General features: G+C 44.7%; 1 protein-coding gene across 1 annotated transcript in view; it reads left to right on the top strand.

Annotated features, from left to right (window-relative positions):
* Window positions 1-25,507, top strand: part of FBN3 (fibrillin 3) — a 123,859-nt gene that overhangs the window by 56,390 nt on the left and 41,962 nt on the right. The window contains exons 7-11 of the mRNA XM_418173.8: window positions 565-762; window positions 2,915-3,040; window positions 17,022-17,147; window positions 24,443-24,595; window positions 25,273-25,470. Coding sequence (XP_418173.7) covers window positions 565-762; window positions 2,915-3,040; window positions 17,022-17,147; window positions 24,443-24,595; window positions 25,273-25,470 — 801 coding nt within the window. The remainder of the gene's footprint in view (window positions 1-564; window positions 763-2,914; window positions 3,041-17,021; window positions 17,148-24,442; window positions 24,596-25,272; window positions 25,471-25,507) is intronic.

Consider the following 25,507-nt stretch of genomic DNA (forward strand, 5'->3'; position numbering starts at 1 on the left):
TGTTTCACTGTTGCCAGGAATCCACAAAACAGCTGAGTTTGCAGCCCTGAAATCTTCCCTTTGCCTGATGCTGCATTTTGAATTAGCTCTGGGCCAGTGCTTAGAGAACACTGACTGAAGACAGAATAACTATAGCTCTTGGGATGAGCCTGAGGAAGCCAGGAACAGCTGTCTTGGAGAACCTCCCAATGGTCACATGAAGCATGGCTGAAAGGCAACCACTACCTCCAGTGCTAGCTTCTAGTTTAGTTTTAAATCTTTGTTCTTCCTATGACTACATAATATTTTTGCAGAACTTGTCCATGGAGGTGTTCAGTAAACATGTTTAGGTGTTGTACTAAAGGACATGGTTTAGTGGGGAAATATTGATGGTAGGTGGTGGTTGGACTGGATAATCTTGGAGGTCTTTTCCAACTTTGGTGACTATGATTCTGTGACTCTGCACTTGAATAACTTTGCTGGTAGGATGAGAAATAGACCCAGTATGACTAGACAGGCTGTTTAGACAGATGACCTTGCATCTCTATCTTGCTCTAACCTGTGGCTGTTTTTATTTTCCCTCAGACTATCGTACTGGCCCCTGCTTTAGCCAAGTAAATAACCAGATGTGTCAGGGACAACTCAGCGGGATCGTCTGTACCAAGACCATGTGTTGTGCCACCATTGGACGGGCCTGGGGTCACCCGTGCGAGATGTGCCCTGCCCAGCCTCACCCTTGCCGACGAGGTTTCATTCCCAACATTCGTACCGGAGCCTGCCAAGGTAAATGTCATGAACACATAAGGGGATTTTCTCTTATCCATCCTGATGTGTAGTGAAAGCTCAAGTGAAGGTTGACTGCCAGGAGCCACAGTACAGAGAACATTTATGTGTGTAAATATATGTGCTGTATCTATCCTTATATATCACCATGGACAAGGCATCATCATGGACTTAGCTCTCCTACCTGACAGCCACTTCAGTGATATTCTTCGTAGGTGACAAAAACTGTATGTCTACAGAACCAAGGTAAGGGCATCCAAGCAATAGGCATCCGCTTATTTACCTATTGCTAGAGGCCAGTGTTTGCTCCCCTTAATCAAGAGAGCAAACTGGGGGAGAGAAATGTTTGTGCCACAGGCAGCATGTTCAGGTTTTACCAGCGCTACCTTGGGTTCCTTGCTTCACTCTTGGTTTGCCTGCCTTGTAGTTGAGAGCAAGTAGAAACATCTTCAGCTGGAAATATTCCATGAGATACAACTGCTTCAGTGGATTGTGTTGCCTTTAGTTACGTTTCCAAAGGGAACATTTGGAACTATTTGAATAAAAGTGGATACCTCAACTTTATCATTTGATTCCATTTCCTCTGACCTATTACCTGCCCTCCTTGTTCATTTTTCTTCCATAAGACTTGTAGAATTTTTTATAATATAATTTAATTAATGTCCATGTAGGTATTGGTTTTCTAATGTGTTATAATAGTTGTATTCAGGCATCTGGATAGATCCCAAATAAAATTGTTGGGTATTTCTATTGTGAGACAGTTTCAATATATGGATTTCCCTGGTCACATTCAGTTTAGAACACAAGTAAAATAAAATCTAGAATCTTTCATGTGGATCTGTGGCTCCAGTTTCTGATCAGATCTTCTGTACACGGAGGTTTGATGGATAGTTTCAGTGCAATTTTTCTCTGCTCAACACTGTTTGCATTTTTAAGATAATCTTATCTCATCTAAAGGTTCTGTCCATACTATAGCTCTCAAATGACATTCCCTATGCTGCAAGATGCAATAATTCAGACTAATGTTTCACCAGGCTAAAAACTAAGTTACCAATTAAGCTTTCCATGTATCTTTATTCTGGAGTATTGCTGTTGCTACCTGAGGACATGGTCAGCTCTTGTATGTGGTGCTTAGTGCTCTATAAACTTTAATATTGGTTCTAAACAGAAGCCATATCTCCTTTGAGATCACACAAACAATTAAAATAGGCATACAACATGTTTAGAGGTTTAGTTCAATGTCCAGGACACTTGGGCAAAAGCAGCAGAATGGTCTACTGGGCTCCAATCAGTAAATCCTGTTGGCAGCCTTCAAGATAGGGGCTTTTTTCCCCACTGGTGGGTTGCAGAGATCTCCATGCAGAGGTGCATGAATTCCTTTCTGCATCTGCAACCAATTTGAGCCTTTACCTGTTGTGACCAAAAGGTCTATTGCATCCAACACCCAAATTATCCATTGTCTATAGGATAAAACTGAAAATGCAGAGGAGAACTTTCTTGCTGCCTATTGTAATCTGCATTATACAGCCCCCATCTCTCTGTGTGAACTTGGCTTATTTATGTGTTGTCACCATTACTGCAGACAAAACTGGAGTATCAGTGTCTGCTGCACATGGAAGTGCTGGATCTAGCAGTGAGTGCTGAGACCTTCCTGAGGTGCTTTGGAAAGGAGCTCTTGGCAGTAGGCTGAGCGTCCTGGGGCTGGACTGATGGAACAGCTAACAGTCTGTAGGTTCCCCTGTTTGCCCAGCATCAGATGTTGCTCTCTAAAGGCTGCAGGCAAACCATCTCTCATCTCCTACTCAGCTACCAACCTGGAATGAACTCAGCTACTCCCATGAGGGAGCAGCCACACTGATCATAGCCTTGCCCTCCATATGAAGGTTCTTGCTGAGCCTGGAGATGTTGGCTTTGGAAAAGATTATTACACTTTTCTCTTCCTTTTTGTTTGTGTAGCTATGCCAGCAATATGTCCATTTTATGTCCTTACAAGTAATGCAACTGGTAGGTAATTGCTTTGAGAAATATAAGTTCACCAACTTGGAGTAAGGCTTCTTATTTCTCATAGAGCTTATTCTTCACCATCCTAAGCTGAACCTTCACCTGTTTCAATGGCTGTAATTTTCAATGCCTTTGCTTTTTTTTCCTGTAGATGTGGATGAATGTCAAGCCATTCCTGGACTCTGCCAGGGTGGTAACTGCATCAACACAGTGGGTTCTTATGAGTGCAAATGCCCTGCAGGACACAAGCAGAGCGAGACCAGCCACAGATGTGAAGGTAAGACTGCAGACATCTGCACAGCTTCACCAGACTGCTCAGCACTCTGCTCCCAGGTACTCTCTGAGAACAGAAAAATATGTAAACACCTGAGAATCTCTCAGCAATGCAGGGTATCTCCAAGGCTGGGAAAACAGAGATGCAAGAGAGCCTCCACACCTTGATCCTGATTTCCAAGCAGAAACAGGCTCTGCAAGCACCAAGGCATGTCAGAGAATGTACTGCAGTATGAATTTCTGATCTGCTTCCTGGAGTGCAAAGCAAGGAAATGAGAAACAGATCTTATCCAGTCTTCTCTTAAACTCAGAATAGCTTGTTGGTTGTTTTTTTTTTTGGTTTTTTTTTTTTTGCAGATGTTTTCTGAAGGCTGTTTTAGTTCCAGTGCAAGACTCATTGAATAGAAGGGGTCTCAAGTTCAGCCTTCTGCTTAGATCAGGGCTAGCTTCAAAGCTGGATCATGTTGCTCAGGGCCTTTTCTGATGGAGTTTTGAATGCTTGAGACCTGTCCTTTTGGAGTTCTTGTCCCAGGGTGTTACCACTGTTATGGTGAGGAATATTTCCCTTATATCCAATTGGTATTTATCTTTTTGCAGCTTGGTGCCTGTAGTTTGGTAGAGTAACTGAAAGTCTGGAGTGGAGTCTGACTGGCTTATATGATTGAATAAGACAACCAGATTGAATAAGACAACCAGAAATAACATCACTGTACTGCAGAAGACCTGATTTCATAGGTTGAGGGTGTGGAGCAAATCAGTGCAGTGTTGTTTCACTGACTTGGTGATATTATTCCAAACTGAAGTGTTGGCTAGAACCTGAAATTTGTCCTTGAGTACCAACCAAAATTCGGTGGCAGAGGCAGGAATTGCCAGTCAGAGGCATGGCTACCAACATCCTTCTTTGAATCAAGGAGTATGATGGCATCCCAGCCCTTGCTTCTCTTCAAATGAGTTGTAGATGAGAATTACATTTTCAGCATTTGTTTTGGAAATGATGCAGTGTTTCTGGGGCATGGTTTGTGCTTATAGTGCTTCCAACATATGCATAGCTTATCTGTGCTTTTTCAGTATTAATTATCTTCTAAAAACACTTCAGTGGAGCACCCAGATGCCTTACCCAGGTGAGCGGGTGCAGCTCTACTCTGAGCACGTGGGCAAGCTGATCTGCAATATCAGCAGTTAGGTTGCAGTCTGTTGGTAAGGGTGCAGGAAATGTCAAGGACTGCTCTCAGCAGCTCAGTGGGGCACGGTGAAGTGATGCGCTGTTCTGCCATTTCCAAGCAAAATATTTTCCAGGGGGTAAGTCGTGTTGTTCACAAATGGCCAAATGACTTGGTCCTCAGAACAGAGGGCCAGTTTTGTTTGGGGTGTGAAAATTTAACTACATTAAGACTAGTTGTGGTAGTTAAGGCAGAACGCTTCCTGGAAGCCCCTGGAACTATCATCTACTCTCTGGCTCAGGATAAGTTGTCCGCTGTTCCACTTGGCTGCATTCAGAACTCACACAGAAAGCAATGTCTTCATCACCTATTCTAAGCCATAAGACACAGAATTCCATAGTAAAACCCCAAGGAGGCTGTGGATGCCCCATCCCTGCAGGCATTCAAGGCCAGGCTGGATGTGGCTCTGGGCAGCCTGGGCTGCTGGTTGGCGACCCTGCACATAGCAGGGGGTTGGAACTGGATGAGCATTGTGGTCCTTTTCAACCCAGGCCATTCAATGATTCTATTCTATGATGATTCTATAAAATGTGGGGCACAGACTAGGATTATGTACAGTCAGTACGTTATACAGTCACAGTGCCACCAGTATGGGCACTCTTGATGCCGTGTGGATAGCCTAGCTCTAGTTCCTTAGGGTCCAAGCTCAGCAGCTTCACTGTCACTGCTCAGAATGTTCTCTGAGAGGTGTGCAGACCTCTATAGGAAGAACACAGTGTCCCCAAACATTTTGCAGCAGTGCTTGTGCCTTGCCAGGCAGGCTGCACTTCTCAGAAGTGGAGGAATAAACACTTGTTGCATTTTCCAAACATCTGACAAATGAAAACAACATTAAACTGTTCCTGTCTCGAATATGAAAGCTCTTTCTCACATACTGTAATGAAACCCTGCTGGCCTGTGTATGCCATTTTAAGGATGGAATGTGTTCATTGTGCTCGTGTGACTGCGTCCCACCTAGCTGGGCTTCAGGAATTACACTTGCCTTTCATTCCTCTCCAGGGCTCTGTTGTAACGAAGACAACAGGATGATAAATGCACTAGAATCCAGATGTTTAACTTGGAATTTGTTTCCAGGTGGCAAAGTTATTTACAGTGGCAGAGCTGCAGGCAGCTAGCTATTAGAAGCAGTCAGCATGCCAAAAACCCACCTTCCTAACACTGTGAGTTTGCAGCATGCGTTTCCTGTGGGGTTCCTCCTAAGAGTCATTTCTCAGGGGGAAAAAAACAAAATCACTGTTTCCAAGTGACTGTTCCCTTATCCCCACTCTCCTGCAATCCAGACATACTCTCTGCTGGTATAATTCTAGCAGTGTTTGTGTCAATGCATGCCATGTGACCTGGGTTCAGCCCTTCAGAAAAACCTTTCCAAAGTGAGACACAGCTATGGAGGTTAATCTTCCATGGGGGCTGGACAGTCTTTTATGTTGAGAAAACATCTGTGTCGGTGGATTTGTATTGGCAGGATGCCATCAGACTTTCTGAAGTTTGAACAGGAGGGTTTCTTGCAGCTCTCCAACACCCATGGACTTGGAAATAGAAGAATCCAAAGCAGTCCTTTAACACAGATCTCAGGCAACAAACCAGTTCCCCATATTGAATTATGTCCCATGCAGTTTGACTAGTCAGTGAGCCAAGGCTCGACTATACTAGAACCATGGGCTCAACTTCAGTGTGCAAAAAAATTGTTCTCACTGCCTTGGTCTGCCTCACCCATGCTGGCCAGGGACCAGACAAAGCACATATGAAATCAGTTTAGCTGGAATTTTCTATACACCAAGATTAAAAACAATCCATTGTCTGAATCTGTCATCCAGATGCAAGGGGCCTCTGCGTGGGTCCTCACTTCCCAGAACGCCTGCAAAAGCAGCGTGATGCAGCCATAAACAGCTTCCTTTCACTCTCCTTCCTGAACAGCCACAAAAAGAGACATCTCCAGCATCTACAGTGTCTGTTCCATAGCTTATCTTTCCTCAGTTGCTAAAGAGACCACCAAAAGAGTGGTGCTTGCCTTTGGCATAACCTGCTGACTTACGGATCTTTCTGTGAGAGCGACATAAACATGAAGGATGCTCTAAACTGGCAGGGTTGAGTTTGTTTTTGAGGGCTCGTTTCCCAGACATGAATCACCAACGTGTCCCAACCATGAAGTCAGAAGAAGAGGATACCTTTGTCTGGGCTGTCACCGCTCCATGTGCTTCATGTGAGTCACTAAAACTATGTGAATAGAAGAACAGAGAACTGGCATCTTGTCCAGGGTTTATCCGATGCTAACACTGTATGAAGTTGTTATTTAGAATGGGAGGGAATGACACAAAGCTGTGCCGGGAGAGGTTCAGGCTGGACATCAGGAAAAATTTCTTAGCCATGAAGGTGATTAAACACTGATACAGGTTTCCTGGAGTGGCAGCTGGTGCCCTGTGCCTGTCAACACTCCAGGGACATTTGGATAATGCCTTCACTCATATACTTTAACTTTTGGTTAGTCCTGAAGTTGTCAGGCAGTTGGACTTGATGACTGTTGCAGATCTCTTCCAACTGAACTATCCTATCCCATCCCATCCTATCCCTTCCTAATCCATTCCATCGTCTCCTCTCCTCCCCTCCCCTCTCTATAAAAGACCCGGTCTCAAAGAATTTGCAGAAGCTTTGATATGTCAGGAGCAGCTTACTTGTTAAAGCAGATAGAGCACTTCATTCCTGTTCTCCTGAAATGTCTGTACTGCTGTAAGAGTCCAAGCAACGCTGGACCAGGGTTTTAAATCAAGATAATGACCTCAACCATAAGAAATGTTCTTTATCCAGGTGTGCTCCAAAAATAAAACCTCAAAGCTACAGTTCTCTTTTTGATTCTGTTTGTACTCATTTTGCAGCTGGTGAAAACAGTGAATTCTCAGTTTGCACTGAGACCATCTTGCTTAGGAAGAAGAGATGGTTTCCACTTGTTTTTAGATTCTTCATCCAAGCCAAGCAACCAGGAAATATTAAAGCTAGATTAAATATCTCTGTTAAATTCTTCCCTAGTTCCCAGGAGTTTGTGTTTTCTACTTAGAAGATTCCTCCTGGGGAGTGAAGTCAGCAGATGGGATTGTGTTTGAGCCAAAGGTCAGAGCCTGTGTCACTGTGTTTCCTGATTAATGATGTCTCCCTCATCAACACAGCAGCATGTAACACCAATCTTTCTTGGGCTGTTTATTGGTGGAAGGATGCTAGAGCAGAGATAATATTGTTAGCTTCCCATATTGATACTTATCTCTTAATGCAAATGACACCTGGAATCAAGGCTCCATTTTCAGGTTCTGAATCCCCAAAGAGTAAAGATGCTTTTCTTATGCAAGATCTACTGTGCTGATAGCACAGGCCAGCTCAGGCTCCAATTTCTGAAGCATATCAGAAGGCTGCAAGGCTGCTGTTGAATACACTGGATGAATCGATGAATCTTTGATCAGCCCTATTAATGAAAATGCTACATCTGCAAAACAAGAAAACGTGTACACAGCATCAAAACAGCACACAACCCAAGTACAGTGTTGCTCAGTTCTAGAGTTATTTCTGCAGCTCATCTCTAATGAATGTGATGGCTTCTAATAGTGGCTTATTTTATGCTTTTGGCCGTTGTATTCTGAGGGAGCTCAAGGGTTCAAGAGTTCCTGGCTGTGAAAAGCATAACAAGAAATTTCTGGTACAGGGAGTTGCCTCTTCACTTTCTGATAGATATAGGCACTCTATGAAACACAGCGTGAAGAGAGAAGGAGAAGAGGCAAGATCTGAAGGTGGGGAAGGGGTTGCTCTCTTAGCAAGCCGTAAAGACAAGGCCAGCTTTGGGAAAACCAAAGGACTGCATTTATATTGTGTTTGTATGAGAAGATGAGCAAGGAGGGCAGGTGTTGTCAGTTTGCTGATAAACTGACAGATGGAGGATCTGGAAAAGAGCAGCACCTGCTGAGGTTTGTAGGAAACTAGAAGTGTGTGAGGTCTGAAAGAAGGGTGTGCGTCTATCAAGCTAACTTCTTAACACTTCTGGAAGAAAACAGTTGTGGAGGACACGAAAAAACACTTCTGAAAGCAGTGGTACAAAATGAAGAGAAACATCACTCCTGAAATCAGACACATCTTCCTTATACAAAGATCTTTATCAAGAAATCAGAGGGAAGGGGGGTTGTTATACTGAGTAACATCTTCAATTACCCTGGAAACAACCATAAGATTATACTCAAGGGAACAATTCCTTTGCTTGTTCTCAAGGGTGGAATCACTGTCTGAATAAATCTTTTTCTTCCATAATTTTAATGGTTCTCTTCCAATAATTTCACTTCTTTTCTTAATAGTACTTCCTCTATTGCATGACAAAATTCCTAGCCCTCTCTGTTATCAGTGAATTATGTAATGCCAGTATGTCACCCAAGATGTTTTCCAGTGCCCCAAAAGCAATAAATGTCTTACAACCAAAATTGTTCTAGGACGATAAGGTACAAGATGTAGTAAAGCACATAGAGAAAAAGCAGACAAGGAGGTGAAAGGCATTGCATGCTGTGTGCAACAAGCTCTGTTTAAATCCTTCCAGGACAGATCTTTTTTGACAGTCGTTTGCCTCTACAGGAGACAGATTCTGCCAAGGAGGAATAGATCCTTTAATTACAAAGCCCACCTCTTTTTACTCACCCCTTTCTATTTAGCATTTGTAGACTGACACATTAGATGCTACTTATATCCCTAAGGGCTAATCTGCAGTAGTCTTTTTGTCACATCCAATCAACATTTCAAATTTTCTGATGAAGACAAGGCTCTATTTTTTTTTTTACTCTGTTGCATCTCATTCATGTTTTAAAATTAGAGGGAGTTTTCCTGTATTTTCCATGAGCTGAGAGGGTAGGCCAGCCCATTTTCCTCCCAAATGGAACACGATAGCCATTTTATTAGCATGTTTTCAATTTTCTTACAAAATGTCTACAAAAGAGCTCATTGTTTATATCCATTAAAAGCTCATTTCCATGGATTTAGTATGGTTTGGAGGGCTGCTACTCTCCTCTGTGGTTTCTTTGTGCTTTTTGGAAAGGAAGGCCTGAAAGTCCCGTGTGCTGCACGAGAAGAGGGCTGATGAGGCATGACCTCTGCTACGTGACACAGAGATGTTTTCTCCATCAATTCCTGTATTTTTAGCAGATGGGAAGGCTGGGGTTTCAGCATGTCTGTGGGCACCCGAGTTGGATGGGCTTTGCAGGCTGCAGCTCTGTAGCCTTTGGCTTCCAGCATCTTCAGTATTCAGTGATCAGGCCAAGTCCAATCCAGCAAATGGGAGACCAGATCCAAAGTCAACGTTTACACTGAATTCTGCCATTGTCTGAAGAGCAGTGTGCAAGGAATATTGCTTTAATTCTTAGCAGAAAGTTGGAAAAGTCATGAAGTAGCCAGGTTGAAGTTGGAAGAATTCCCTTGCCAGAACTGGCGGCTGGGTGTTAATGAGAGGTGCACAAATGTGTCCCACTGTGTCAAGCTCCCCCAGGGACTTCAGCACTGTGAATGAATCAAAACTCTGAGGCACTTCAGTGTAATAAAGTAGGTAGATGTGGTGGGGAGCAAAGACTGGAGCTCAGTGGCTCAAAGTACAGGATGTAAAAGGAGTCTTAAGAAACATTTGCTTTTTTTCCCTGGTGATTCTGTTGCTAACACTCATCTCATCTGAACAAAGATTTTAAATGGAAAGAAAAAAATGTTGCAGTTTCATTTAACTTTTTGAATGGACTCTGTTTTTCCTTAAGAATGGAATGCAAGTTGCTGTTGCTCTCCGCTATCCCAACACAACACCTTTTCTTGGGTGACTGACATTCCAAGTACCGATGTCAGCTGGCCTCCAGATCTCTGACACGACAAACTTCAAGAGAGATATGTGGATATTTTAAATAGTTATATCTAATAGTACAGCCAGCGTTCACTTTATAAAGGTCTTTCGCTTTGAGTATTCTGCAAATTGTAACCAAACACAGTCCTGTTATTAAATGGCAGGGTAGGCTGTAGTGATAAAATATCATTCCCTGCAGAGGCCCATGCGGGGGAAGTGCTTTCTATAGATTTGCATTGCTGTCTTTCCAGATTTCAAGTCATGTAATCTGTTGCAGGGTCTCTGAACATCAAAGAGATAAAGGAACACTGCAAGGATAGAGGCAATGTCTTTTACTCTGTGTAAAAGGCAGCAGAAATTACGCTTTTGAAAGTATACTTTTAGAGTTACTGAGAAACCAAATACTGAGAAACCATCTTTCTCTCTTGATATCTGATGACATGGACATGAGAAGCAAGGTCAGGCAACATGGGAGAACTATGGAGATGCTGTTTGCCATTGCAGGGAGAAAATTAATGCAGCCAAAGCTCAGTTAGGGTTGAAGCTGACCAGTACCGCAGGGGACAACAAAAAGAGCTTTTAAAATTATGATAACAGCAAAAGAAGGAACAGAGAGATGTTGGCCTGTTACTTGATGATGGTCACTTCATAAAAAGAGGTGTAGACAAAACAGAAGTGCTTAATGCCTTCTTCCTCTCTTTCTGTAAACTCACGATGAGCCCTGAGATCCCTGGAAACCCGAGTCTGAGGATCATGACTGAGGCAATGATAAACTCCCCCCCAGTTCTGAACTTGTTTGGGATTTGCTGCTCTAGCTGGATGGATCTGTGAGTCCTGATGGGATTCATCCCTGGATATTCAAAGAGTTGACTGGTATCATCATGAGACCTATCTCAATTATTTTTCAATGATCTTGGGAAACTGAAGCGGTCCCAGTTGATTGGAAACCGGCAAATGTTGTTCTAATTTTTAAGAAGTGTAAGGAACAAGACCCTGATAATTACAGGCCTGTTGGTCTCACTTCAGTGCTTGGTAAATTATGGAGGGGTTCATTCTGAAACATATTGAGAAACACTTGAAAGATGGCATGGTCATTGGTCATAGCCAACATGAATTCATGAGGGAAAGTCCTGCTTAACTAACTTAATTTCCTTTTACAACAAGGAAAGCTACCCGCCTAGATGACCCAGAGAAGCCAACAGATGCTGTTTTTTTTCATATTTTAGCAAAGATTGTGATTACTATCTGTCATAGCATCCATTTGGACAAAACGTCCAGCATGCAGATTGTTCACAGTTATACTGGGTTTCCTAGACCTGTGGCTGAATCTGCACTAGACCAACATTTATTTGAAAACTGTAGAACAGATTATTTCTATACATTCAGTATTGTCAGAACAGAAGTGCACACCCATGTCAAATCCATTCCTGCCAAGTCACATGAATCCAAGTTCAGATTCAAATGTTTTCAATTTTAAAGTTATACTTTAAACATTCTAACATAGCTCTTTGAAACAGGAGATATTACATTTATTAGATCTTCCATACTCGACCTTGGTTAAGGAGAACAAACAGAGTCAGACACAGCTTAAATCACGTCTCAAGTGTCAGATGGCCATCTGACACATCACACAAATCTCGTGTTTTGTCAGTTTGTTGTATCTCTCATGGGATCTTCAGACCTCCCCATGTACTGAAAAGTTTCCCATAGGGCAGATCATCACTGCCATAGTAGCGCTCATGCTTGAGAGCGCTTAAATACTCCATGAGGGAAGCTGTCCCTTGAAATTAATACTATTTTGCTGTGATTGTTATCTGTTTGTGTATCTCGGCAGCTCAGAACCTACAGCTCGATTCTTGCAGAAAACCGTTACATTGATGTTGGAACCATTGCTTCTACTTCCTTTGGGAGAGGAAACAGAAATTCAGTCTGAGTTTCACCACTGAAGGAAGGAAGGTGGTGTTCTCTAAGCCACTCAGATCATACCCCTCTCTACAGGATCAGTGCTTTATGTGTAAGGAGAGGTTCAGTCTGGAGATGGTGTCTGGACGCAGGACTTGAGTGGATGCTGAATTTGAGGACAGCCCTAAACTGGAGGAGCTGCTGACCTCTCGGGGGCAGAGAGGCCTTGCAGAGCCCTGGACACACGGCAGGGCTGGGCAACCCCCAGCAGCATGAAAGCCAGCCAGAGCAAGAGCAATAAACTCTAACTATCTGATGGCCATCACTGTCCCACACTGCAGGCAAAGGCTGGTGGTAGTGGGGTCGCAGAGCCTGAGAAGCAAGGGCTGAAGGCTCCTGGCAGGCAGCCTAAGTTTAGAGCCAATGATGAAGTTTATGACTGTTTCTGAAGGACTGAGGACAATACTAATTCCGTGACAGTCACCTCTGTGCTATCAGGTTTCATGCCCCCCTCAGCCCACTTTAGCTCCCAACAACACCTGTGTTGGTTCTGTGAAATCCCTGCAGTCACCCCTCCCAATTGGTACAGGCACAACTTAGATATGAACCTTGGATGAATTTCCCAGGTCCCTCTCCAATGGAGATACATCTGTCCTGGGGAATCCACAATAGCTGGAAGGATAGGAATTGCTTCCAAAGAAGGGCCTTATTTTACATGGTACAGAATTTCATGAGAAAGTGCACATCTGAATTGTCCTGGAGGTGTTCAGGAAACATTTAGATGTTGTACTGAGGGCGTGAAAAATATTGGTGATAGGTGAGCAGTTGGACTGGATGATAGAGTTCTTTTCCAACCTTGGTGATTCTATGGTTCTATGGTGGAGCACCTGGGGGAGGAGTCAATTCCCAGTTGCCTGCATACACTTTGGTTTTAGCTTATGTGACCTTTGGTTTATACTTATCTGCCAGCCCAGTGTGCTCAAACTGAGAGAACTGAACCCTCCTCCTCGGACTGAAAGCATTGTGGAGGTTAAGCTGATACCCATTACATTGACTTGAGTACAGCCATTCCAAAGGAAGGTTTTGGAGATCAGCTTGCAAAGGATAAAGCAGAAAGACCTGTAAAACAGTGAAGAAAATAACGACTTTGAAGCTTGAATTCATGTCTGGGTTCTAATTTTGGTTTGCATGTGATAGAAGAGTTTTCAAAGCCCCTGATTTGGAGAACAGGACAACTGGAATGTTGATCCGTGTCAGCAGGACCTGGCAAAACACAGTGCCCCAAAAGCGTGCTGAGGTGTTGAAATGAAATCACTTCCAGTCTGTCTTCTGTATTAACTCTTGGCCTTGTGCAGAGGTTTGCACAGCTTTGCAAGGGTGTTGCAGTCATGGGTGTTTTTACCTCTCAGCTGCACAGGCATTAATTAACAGCCTCCTGAAACACAGCATTGGTGTGGTGAACTGTCTGATGAAAAAGCTGCCTCTTGAGATGGGTGGTCCAATCCTTAATTGTTCGGGCACAGCTAAATAATTATGTGTAGGAAGTAGTTTTGACCAAACCTGTGTGAATCATTGGGACAGTTACGTGCTTTCCCTTAGGAAAAGAAAACATGTTCAGGTGGGATTGATGGTTGCTTGGAAAACGTTGGTGGTTGTGGAGCTGTTTGCTCGGAGGCAGAATTCCTTCTAGGGGCTCCAGCTGCTATAACAGGAAGGAAACATGGGCAAGGAACAAAGAGAAGAGTCCAGCTTTGCAGTGATAGGTGAATGGGAAAAGCTCCTATCTGGAGGTGGCTGTCAGAGAAGGAGAAGCTGGGCTGCTCACCTCTCCAAGCCTCAGGGCATTCCTCTGGTTATGTTTGCATTATTCCTTGGCTGCTGAGATCCCCTGAGCTGGTTTGGGAAGCGTTTCTGTCAAGAGATACGGGGTACCTCACATCAGCAGCACCACCCCTCTGCATCACACAATGCCACGGGATTTTCTGGCAGTAATTAACTGTTCACTACGTAGGACACCACCATTATTTGTACAACACGTCTGTCAAGCTGTCACGTGTCACCTCTTCAGCTGTGAAGGCCAGGCTCTGTGCACACAGTGGCTTTGCCCTGGCCTGGCTCCTGGCAGACAGAAGCTCCTAGGAGCAATGAATCCTGTTGCCATCCAGCACCCTGGCCTTCTCTTACACTTTACACAGATTTTTTAAGGCTAGAAAGACAATTCTGATAATTTAGTCTCTGTTCTGTAGCCAAAGCAATCTCAGAGCAGCATATGAGCAGGCCCAGAACTTCCTGGTAACTGAGAGGATGCTTTTAGAAAGAAATATTCAAGCTTCATTTGGAGATTCAAGGCAAGGCCTGACAGGAATTGAAGTCTAAATTGATTATTCCTCTTTGACGATCAAGGTGGGATCTCCAGAGGGGAGGAATGCAAAACCTTCTTAAGGCTTTTCCTACTGAGGAGGTCAATTTCTGGTGGCCTCAGAGTGTGCCCAGATGAGACTGACTTTTACAGACATTAAGTTAGATGAGCTGAATACAACCTGAGTATTGGAGAGCCCTTTCCCTGGGTACCAAAACAAAGGTTTAATTACTATAGTTGCAAAGCTACCTACTTGATTTCAGCCTGAATTTCACCTTTCATCTTTTCTTTTTGAGATTGCAGGGCATTGTGATGTTCGCATCATTTTTGTGTTTCTTATTTTTATGATTCAGTCACATCCCCACAGTTCCTTGCATAGATATTGAACTGAGTCCTGCAAATCCCTTAAAATCAAACAGGTTTTCCAGGCTTGAGACATTCCCCTGGACTCAGAACCACTCCATGTAATTAATATCCTGTTGTAAGAGCTGGCACCACGCAGAGCTGTGACATGCAGGAATAGTCTTTCAGAGGTAACATCACCCACCTGTTTCTGCTGTATATTTCTCCCATATGTCTTCAGTCCTGCATTAGCATCACTAGCCACTGCATGGCACTGTGAGATTACAGTCAGGCATTTCCTTCCTAACTCATTTTTTTCTCAGTTTCACACTGGAGAGGAAGAAGCTCAGTAGCCTTCTGAGTAGCCCACACCCATTTCATACAGAAATTTCCTACCCGGTTCTGAGATGCATCACTGTAGCTCATACGTACCCCCCAGTGGCCATGTGTTCCAGCCTTCAGTTTCCTGGTGACCCCCCATTTCCCTGACATCATGCTTATGCTGCTTTCATCATTGAAGTCTGGTAGTTCATCTCTTCTAAAGGCACCTTTCATTCCTACTCTCATATGAGAGGACTTTCATAGAATCATAGAATCCTTAGAGTTGAGAGGGACCTTTAAAGTCCATCTAGCCCAACTGCCCTGCAGTGAACAGGGACCCCACAGCTCCACCAGGTTGCCCAGGGCCTGATCCATCCTGGCCTTGAAAGTCTCCAGGGACAGAACACATTGATGTTCTGCCTGGTTTTTTGCATGTTTTTCTTTGCCTACAGCAGCTCTACCCTCTACACGTGGTAATACCACAGCTGGTGCAAGGCTGTTATGCTGTTCACATCAGAAAGGCCCCTTTGAAGGATCAGACTTTGACCTAAGCCGCACATAAATTGCATATAAAACCCTCCATCCACTCGCAAAACTGTGATAGGTTTAGAAAATAATAAATAAAGGGGTTTATCAGAAAGTGTTTATTTTGTTGACTGATGAGAGTTTGGTTTCTGTTCGGTTGTTGGGTTTTTTTGGAACTGTAAAAATCTCTCCAGAAAATATTCCTTCTTTTACTCATCCCCTGGACCGTAATCACCAACTGGCTGTTTTGGGCGCACTGATTGGTGGTTCTAATTCTACCTCAACTTCTGGCAGAGATTTCAGTTGGCAGCAGAGGCAAATCTACAGCCTTGATTCCAGCCAGCCGCCCCAGAATCATATCAGGGCCCCATACATTTAACAACACTGACATTTTGGCCAAAATGTGTTGAAAACAGCTTACTAATGGCAAAACTACTAATTTGCAAGTCTTTTCCCATTGGTTTTCCTCAAATCCCAGGTGATAGCTACACCCAGAAGTCACAATCTACTTCTCTTTGCTTGTATTTTGCGCCTTGTCCTCATGCTGTTCTGTTGCTGTTTCGTCTCTGTTGGGCTGTAGCCTTTGACCTTTCTCCATGGTTTTCCATTTGTTAAGCAGAATTTTCACAAGGGTATGAAGCTCTTTAAATAGTGTATAAGAAATAGCAACCCTAAGAATATCCTTGAAGTTCTACTTGAGCTGGTCTGGACTGGAAGGTTGGAATAACTGTACAGAAAACTGTAGTTTCTCATTTTGCCAGCATGGATTAGAATGTAACTCTGAGCAAGATTTCAAAACTAGGTGCTCAGTTGTGGGGTCGAGGCTCAGAAATCTGCCTGTTGTGCCTTCCTGTCATGCCCTTGCTTTCCATGGTGTCACGGTTTAACCCCATAAGCAGCTATGCACCGCACGGCTACTTGCTCACTTTCTCCCCAGTGGGATGGAGAATAAAATCAGAAAAATAAATCTGTGAGAGCTCATGGGTTAAGACAAAGCAAAAGCTGTGTGTGCGAGCAAAGCAAGGAATTCATTCACTGCTTCCCATTATCAAGCAGATGTCCATACACTTCCAGAGAAATGGGACTCATCACAGGTAATGGTTTCTCGAGAAGACAAATGTCACCACTCTGAATATCCTTCTCTACCTCCTTCTTGTCCCCTCAGCCTTTGTTGCTGAGCATGTGTTTCTGTCCTAAACTTCCTTTGAGCTTAACATTTTAAATCAGCCTATCCAAAAACCCATGTTGGGAGAGGAGAAAGGCACATGCCTTCATGAAGCTCTCTGAAGTACTCTTTGGGGGTGGTCTTGTTTTCTCAATGGATCCACTACTGGGAGTCTACTAAAGGTTTCAAGCATCCCATGGCAGTCCTTACCACAGCAGCTGTCCTGTGTGATCTCAGCTCTGGTCCAGAATCCATGCTGCAGGTAGGAAATGGTTTGCAAGGAAATTTAATCCCTGTTGGTTTGTTCTTTTCTAGATGTGGATGAGTGTGGCACAATCTCCGGCGTGTGTGATGGTGGAGAGTGTACCAACACAGCAGGCAGCTACGTGTGCACATGTCCACGTGGTTTCATGACCAGCCACGATGGATCCCGCTGCATTGGTAAGATGCTAACTAGCCCTGAAACCCTGACCTCACATCACAACAATGATTTGCAGATCGTTCCAAAAGGACACACTGTTCATGCAGTAGCTGGAAAATGCTGGGTTTGTATTCTGTCCTTACATGTACAATGTCTGGCTTCCATGGTCCATCACTGTCACAGACTTTGTTGCTCTCCTCCTTGGCTCCTGCAGTGCTTGAAGTGTTCCACGGGGGTTCTGCTGGGGACACTGAAAGGAGGACTGAGGTAGAAGGTGTCTGGATAGGAGAGTGGTCAGTTTGAATCACAGAACTGTAGGGGTTTGAAGGGACCTCCAGAGATCATCAAGTCCAACTCCCCTGCCAAATCAGGCTCCCTACAGCAGGTCAAGAAGGATCCTTGTGCTCCTACCCCTTTTCTACCACATTAGATGTCAGCCAGGGACATCACTGCTCTCCCTGCCACTGAGTTTGCAGGCACAGTGTGTGGTTGTGGTCAGCATAAAGTGCAACGTGTAGGCCCAAGAGAACGCCTACAGGCCTTCCTGGAGCAAAGAGGGGCCCAACTGTGGGGAATATCCTGCAACTGCACATTCATACTCTTGCTTTGCAGAGGTGAAGGAGCAGGAGAGCTTCCTCTAGCCATTTGCATAACCAGTGCAAATAAATGGTGACTTTTATCATCTCCTCCTCCTTCCTACTTACACCACAGGTAACGGCTCATAAATTTCTACTGCCTTAAGCTAATAGTCAGCAGGGCTTAGGACTCACTTGGCCTCATCTCACAGAACTCAGACTCTCAAGACTGAGTTGCTTTGCACTGAGCTGGCTGTCCGGTTTCCTTCCGCGTTCAGTAGAGAGAAGGAGATGCTTCCCAAGCATGGGGCAGGGTGCTGGGGGGCACCTATTCCTGCACACATGCTGAGCCTGTCTGCTCACAAAGCTGCTGTGAAGGCTCTTACACATTATCCTATAGCCCACCTTCCAACCATGATATCCAGTTTCTGGCAACAAAATGACTTCCAGGCCCATATGGAAATCGCTGTCTTGTGGCCCTCATCCTGTAGACTACATGAAGGACTTGGTTGGGCCAGTGTGTGCCACTTGACAAGCTCAGACAGACACGTTCACTTGGTCTCAGTTTGGCTCTATTTTGGCTCTATTTCAAAGCTTTCCAGAACTGGCTCGAGTCCAGGAAAGCTTTCCCCAGGCTTATAGGCTGTTTTGCCTCCAGACTACAGAACCTGGAATGAATCTTGCATGTTTAACAGATCAAAATTCCTTTCCAAGCCTTCTAAATATTTGATGGTCCATTTCTCTTTGTAACAGACAAGAGTTTCTATAACAAATAGATCAGCTCTCTGTTTACTTGCTCTCAGCAGGGGCCCTCACTTCAGTCAAAATGAATCCCAGGGTTTGTCTCACTGTTCAACAAGTTAATTTGCCTTTAGAAAGGCACGGATGCATAAAGAGGAACTGTTACAAGAAAGGCAAGCATCATTGTTAGTGCAGTGGAAAGTGCCAGGTATGGCTTTCTTTCAAAAGACCTGGAAATTAATACAGAAAAAAAAAAAAAAAGAAGAAGAAGAAAAAAAAAAAAGGAATTTCTGAGTTCTTTTATATCCCCAGAATCTGCAATAAAAATTAATCATGTTCCAGTTCCAGAAAGAAGAAGTTATGAAGTATAACGTATGAGTCACCTTGTTTGGGCACCTGATTTTAACAAGAATGGAATTCCTTTCCTCGCTGTTTCCCAGGCCCTGCCATGAGCCCTGCGGGGTGTGATGGCTGCCTGATGAGTCAAAGGAACGTTTCTCCACTTTCCTTGAAACCGAATGCTTCAAGAAAGGAAAACTAAATAAAATTAGAAAGCCAACATTTAAAAATAGCCCAGCGCTTGGTTAGCTGCAGCGAACTGTAACTGTGCCTAAACTCAATGCATCATGCTGCAGCCATTTCCCTGAGCGAGCGTGCTGTCAGATTTTGGGATAGGCAATATTTTTTCTGGCAAAATGCAGTTACTATAAAGTGCTGTTGCCCCGGGATCCATATTTCACAAACCCTGTTTATATCAGTTGAGGGGGTTTTAGTGCTCATTTTGAGAGTTTAAACCCATGAATTACGCTCTGTGAAATCAATCAAGGAAATTGTTTGTAAAATCGAAGGTTAATAAATAATGTGGCCACCGTTAGAACAGCGTCAGGAGAGAGCAGAAGAGGCTGCTACCTCTCAGATATTTACACTGGAAAGGACCACATGTGGCCCATATATCATGGGGCACCCACACTGCCTGTGCTGTGACTTTATAGTGGCAACCTTGATATATTCCCGTCCTTTTCCCCTCCCTTTTTAGTAAAGTAAACATCTTTTTATTGCATTTGAATAATCTCCTGTAGTTTTTGCAGCTGAAACAGCAAGACAGTGAGCTTGAGTTGATCCCAAATCTCATTAGCTGCCTTCCTCGGTGCGAATACAAACAGTGGCGTAGCTGGAGAAAGTCCATCATAGTTTGAAATGAACATTCATTGAATGATTCAACCACCTGTGCTTGACAGAAGGAATGCAGTTCCACATGCGTTCATAACAGTTTCATTCACTTAAAAGACATCAGTGTTCTGCAGGCAGCAGAAGAATCTGCTCTAGCAGGCTGTGAGCTCTCTTTTTCTTTCTTTCTTTCTTTTTTTTTTTTTTTAAGAACAGCTTAAAAGCATAGGTTTCAAATGAGAAAAAGACTTCCAGATGCATTTCCAGTCGTGTACATCATGTCCCCTTGTTCACTGCAAGTCAGCACACCGGCACATTGCAAGTCAGCACTCCTGCACATTGCTTTCTTTGCTTTTTTTTCCCCAATAATGCAGTAAAGCTCTGACAGAGAGATTTGTGTCTTATCTTTCCTTGGGCAACATCAGCACGTTTCCTGCCTTGAGTTCCAGGTAGGGCTAAATCTTGTTTATTTTGCAAACTCCTGAGCTCGGAGGAGGTTGAGAGAGTGTTGCTGAAGGCCTCACCTGACTGGGGAACCCGTCTGACTGCTTTGGTCATAGTCCAGGAAGGGAAAGAGAAAGAGGAAATACGAGGAGATAATATTCATAAGGCCAAGAAATGGCAACAGGGAAGTGGTGTGAGGGACACAGTCTCAAAATGATTGATAAAGAGCAGGAAAGACCATGATAAAGAGCTGGAGAGACCATGAGCAGAGACCCCAACAACTCCCAGCAATTCCTAAGGTATTAAGGGAGGTGAGGATGACTCGCAGCAGGTTTGCTTCAGGGTGTTCCTGCCTTCAGTCTCAGCACTGCACCACGCATGTGGTTATCCACGTTTACTTGAGAAGCTGCACCTATTGCTTTTCCCTCTACTACCAGCTCCCATAACGGTAGTGTTGGTGCTGCACCCAACTCTGCAGTTGCACTGCCCTGTGCCACCCCCAGTACCTGCTTGTGATGGTTTCAGCTCCGTTGGCAGAGCTGTGTCAACTCCTTGGCTTGGTGCTCTGGCTTTTTCACTTTCCCACAAATGATTTCCATGAGCTACTCGTGACTAAGACAAGCAGACTTTTGTAGGTATATCAAGGGTATGTTTGCTGTACGCAGTTGCTTTGCACATACTTCTGTATCTTCTGTTGAACCCCAGTGAGTTTCCAGGTGTCTGAAAACCTAAAAAAAAAAAAAAAGTGTCTGCTGCACTCCTATCATTCCTGCACTGATTCATGGCAGATCTTAGACACCTTGTGCCCACCACTGAGATGATGTTCCCATAGAAAGGGATGATGTTGACTTGCCATGATGAATGTCCCCATACAGTGCAGGTTGTGGTATTCAGCTTGTTGCAGGCATCAGGGCACATCTGTACCTCTGAGATACTCACAGCCACGTGAGTGCAGACTCTAACAGACACCAGCAGGCAACTCCATCTCAGAGTTGTTCCTGTCCATAACAATATATAGGCCAGACTCCATCTCCTGCTCCTAGTAAAGCATTGGTTCTGAATCAGAGACCACCAACAAATCCGTGGCTGTATCCCCTACCTCTTTGTACTGTGTAATCTCCTGTGGAATTTGCTTCCTTTCTCACCTGCAGTGTTATCTGATGTGCTGAGATCCCTGGCCTGTTCCCTTATCAGCTGCAATGGGCAGAACAGAAGCGTGCTGGCTTTGTGCTTGCACCTCCAGCGTGTGGGTGGTCCTGCAGAGGTCACAGAGGGACTGCAGGGACCCACTGTTCTTTCCATCCACCCCTGCCTCTGCCCAAGGCAGCTCCAGATGGGTTTTCAATTAGCTCTGGCCTTCATTTCTGAGAGAGATTATTACAAATTGCAGAAAAGACAGCTGAATTTAATAAACATTTGTCCAGATGAGTAAGGGCTTTACCATTCCCTCCATTACACAAACTAGTGTGACCTCCCTGCCTTGTCAAACCTGTCAGCAAATGTCTGTCTGTAGGAAACGAAGTTGCGTTCTCCAAATCATTTCTTGCTCATTAACTGGCTGGCTGTCACCTTGTATCACTGCCTTTATGACAGCAATCATCCCACAAAAGAACAGAAGGGCCGGGTGGGATCTCTCCCCTCTAGTACCCAAAGGGTTTATTCCAAACTAGGACAGTCAGATTTAGAAATCCATCTAAGCTCTGTCCTAAGCAAGTCATTAAGCTGAACTCACACCAGCAGTTTGAGGTGGAAGGGTTCATACAGCTTTTCCAAACGGTCCCACTCTTCTGCCCTACTTTGTTCAGGGAGCAGCAGCTTTTTGGACTATGTGTGATGTTAAGTAGCGCTCCCAACCTGCCAAGGTGCTGTGGAAACACAAACTTCTTCTGCACTCAAGCAGCTGCTGCCAAAACCTTCTAAGACATGGGCATTGCTTTGGCACTCTTGTCACTTGCTGGAGATCAAGGACCTGGAATGGTTCAAACATCATATAGTTTCATTAGGATTAGCAGCTAATCCTATGTTGCATTCAATCCCCTTGCTCAAATTTCCCTTCTCCAAGTCTGTTTGTCCTTCTGCATGTCTTTGGTGGGTAATGTTTCTGATTAGAGAAATGGTTAATGTTGAGCTCAGTGCTGCAGAATGGCTAAGGAAGGACCTGCTGGTTTAGTCACCCTGGCTTTAAATGGGGTCACTGTCCTCTGCAAGTCCCTGAGTTGTGATTAGGGAAGAGATGTAACCACAGGCCACAGATCAAACAGTTCTATGCAATTAATTTCAATTATATTTCAGGAAAACGTCAGCCTGCTGGCTAATGTCAGTCTAGAGGCACAAACAACAAATCAGACCAGACTTTTCCCCCTCATTAATTTGCTTGAGAAACAAGGACAGGAGACGAATGAGTGGAAGATTCCAGGCTTTCCTACAGGGCTTGGAGCCAGACAAGGCCTGCTAGACATGTGAAAGACCCTCCGTCTCCTGGGTCTTGTCCAGAAGCCACACATATTAAACACCAGTGCCAGGCTTGGTGTCTGTGGCTTTGGCTAGGCTCACAGACTTTGACCACCATCCAGGGCTTGTTCTCAGCGCTCAGGCCAGGCAGTGGGAACTAACCCATGACCTGAAACAGGCATCCGCTGGGAATGGGAGGTGATCTGACTGGAGGGGTGTGAGGTTGGAAACAACTGCAGTTGGTTAGGGAGAGGTGCTGGGACCTGGCAGGAAGCAGAGGACGTGGAGCGTGTGCCAATATGGCCATAGTGGGAAGGAGAGGGAGGAGGGAGGGCCTTGGCGGACATGTGCAGGCCCACACTGGACCGTGGTGGCTGTGGAAAGGTAATTGCTTAGCACAACACTGGGGATCATTGGCTAATGCTGGAGTGGTTGTACTCTGATCCCTGGCACCACCAGCAATGTAGGAAATGTTGGTCACCTTGGTCTGTCAGCTCTGCCCTGCAACAAGTGAAAGCAGGAGAAAGGTATACGGTAATCAAGCATATAGCAGGAAGAAGAGTAGCACACTGTTCTGAATTGTTCTTATCATAGTAAAGTAGTTCTACTGGCAGATATTAGAGGAAGATATATCGTGCTGGTGACAGCAATGTGAAAGACAAGCCACGTTCCAGACGGCCATGCAAATTTTTATGAGGATGGCATCCAGACTCTTGTTCATTGCTGGAGAAAATACATAGCTGTTGGTGGTGACTGTTGAAAAATAGTGCTTTGTAGCTGAGAACTTGCACGGTCAAATAGTGTTATTGTGCACTTTGTGTCTGCTGTAGTTTCTATTGAAATAAATAGGGGGCATTACGTTCAGAGTGACCTACATGTGTCCTTTTCCAGAGGTTACAGCCACTAAGCTACATCACGAGGCTCTCTCTTAGAGAGTTTTTCTCTGTATGAATTTGCCTCCTGCTCTATGCCATTGCCAAGAGAGCGTTACTCAGGCCATGCATGAGACTGGAGCACAAAGCTCGTTAAAAAAGGCTATTCAGTGTAGCTGCTGTACTGGCTCATCTGTGTAAGCAAAATCAAGTGTTTGACCCTCTAGCTTTACTATAGAGCCTTGGCTCCTTTTGTACCTCCGGCATTATAATCAATTAGTTGGTGTTTTCTGCATCCTATCCCTATCAGGTTGTGATTCCTCTGAATTGATTCTAATTCATGTCCTGAAGCCAAACGGGTTTTGCCTTTATATTTCTACCTGCTGCTGCAACGAGATATTGACTAACTCTCATTCTGCTACTTCATCTGATTTGGTAATACTTTAATTGCATTAAAAGTGTTTCCAAATACATCGACTTCCATTTTCACCAAGCCTGCTTTGTTTCTAGACTTCAATGGAGGTCTGAATTACTTTTGATGCAGTATTTGAGCCATGAAATGGTAAGGAGAGGCTTTGTCCCAGTCCTTGCTTAGAGGTGATGAGGAGGCTCCGAGGGGTCCCCAAAGCAGTGTTTGTGGGGCACTGCCTTCTTAGACCACAGCCTAGAAACTCAAATGTGTGTTTTCTTCTGAGTGGATTCAGGCAATATCTGCCGGGTCAACTTGTTCTTCCTGCAGGGTTCGGGGCAACAGCCAATGGAGAAAATCCAGTGGAAAGGGGTTTGCTCACCTGCTGGTTCTTGGTCAGGCTGCTTACAGTATATAGGAACCTAAATGGGAATGTGAGATCTAATCCTGGAGAAGGAAGCTTGCCCCCACAGTCTCAGTGTGCTCTAGATGAAGGTGCTGGAGAACATCAGAATCTGGGAGTATGAGGAAGAACAGAAGTTCAGATTTGGATATTAGATAACAGGAAGACACACCATTGGAAACAGTCCCTTGTGACCTCAGAGTATGGTGAAGTCACCCTCTAAATTGTCTCCTTCTCCTCTTCCTCTCTGCAGACCAACGGGTTGGAACATGTTTCTCTGCTCTGATTGGAGGCCGCTGTGCTGGGGACCTCCCTGGCCAATACACCAAGATGCAGTGCTGCTGTGACTCAGGGCGTTGCTGGGCCATTGGTCAGACTCCAGAAATGTGCCCTGTCCGGGGGTCCGGTAAGTGCAACACAAAACTTCTCCACCAATGCTGGGCCAATTTGTGGCTCTGTTATCCTGGTGACACCCCAGGGATGCACAGACCTGGTGAATTGTCAGCATAACACCCAGAGAAATATCACATGGGGATGATGGATCTTATGCCTGGCATTCATTTGAAGGTGAGCTGGGTGAGTTCAGGCAAGGCAAGAGTTTATCCCTTTCCTCTTCCGCCTTTGCTATCTACAGCTTTCACCATAACACTATAACCAAGTGGGCCAAACCACCGTGGGATCAGGCCTTGGGAGGCCATCAGAAGGCACAACACTGTAGCTATCTATATCTCTCTGCCTTTTTTCCTTTATCACTGGCAAACCCTCCTCTGAGAAGGGCAGAGATTTATAGTCCCAGTCTGGCAGCCTTATGTGTCCTGTCCTTTCCTGCTTGAAAGGATCTCCTGATACTAGCTGCCCAACACACCACAGGAACCCAAACACCCTGAAAGCTGTATCTTATAATCTTTTCTAGTGTGTTGGGTATTACAGCCCTCGTCACCGACCTGCCATGTTCCCATTAGCACCCACCCTGTCTGCTGTGTGCCTCTCCATCCCTCTGCTTCTGTTCTCTGCACTCTGGCAGAGGCAGGAAGGGTTTTATTGCACTCTTGGACAAGCACTAAGGCAGCTGCTTTGTTTCAGATGAGTACCGCAGGCTTTGCATCGAAGGACTCCCAGTCGTGCCAGGGTTCCCTGGGAGCTTTCCAGGAATTCCTGGATTCGGGCCCAATGGTGTTGGGCCAGGACTCAACGGGCCTGGAGGCATTGGACCAAATGGGGCAAATGGACAAGGTGGAATCCCAGGCCTGCCTGGAATGGGCCCGGGAAGTTCAAGCATTGGTAATTAAAATTACTGTCTTACTGTGCTGACCCGGTT

This window comes from Gallus gallus, chromosome 28, assembly GCF_016699485.2.
Source record: "Gallus gallus isolate bGalGal1 chromosome 28, bGalGal1.mat.broiler.GRCg7b, whole genome shotgun sequence".
Classification (NCBI taxonomy): Eukaryota; Metazoa; Chordata; class Aves; order Galliformes; family Phasianidae; genus Gallus; species Gallus gallus.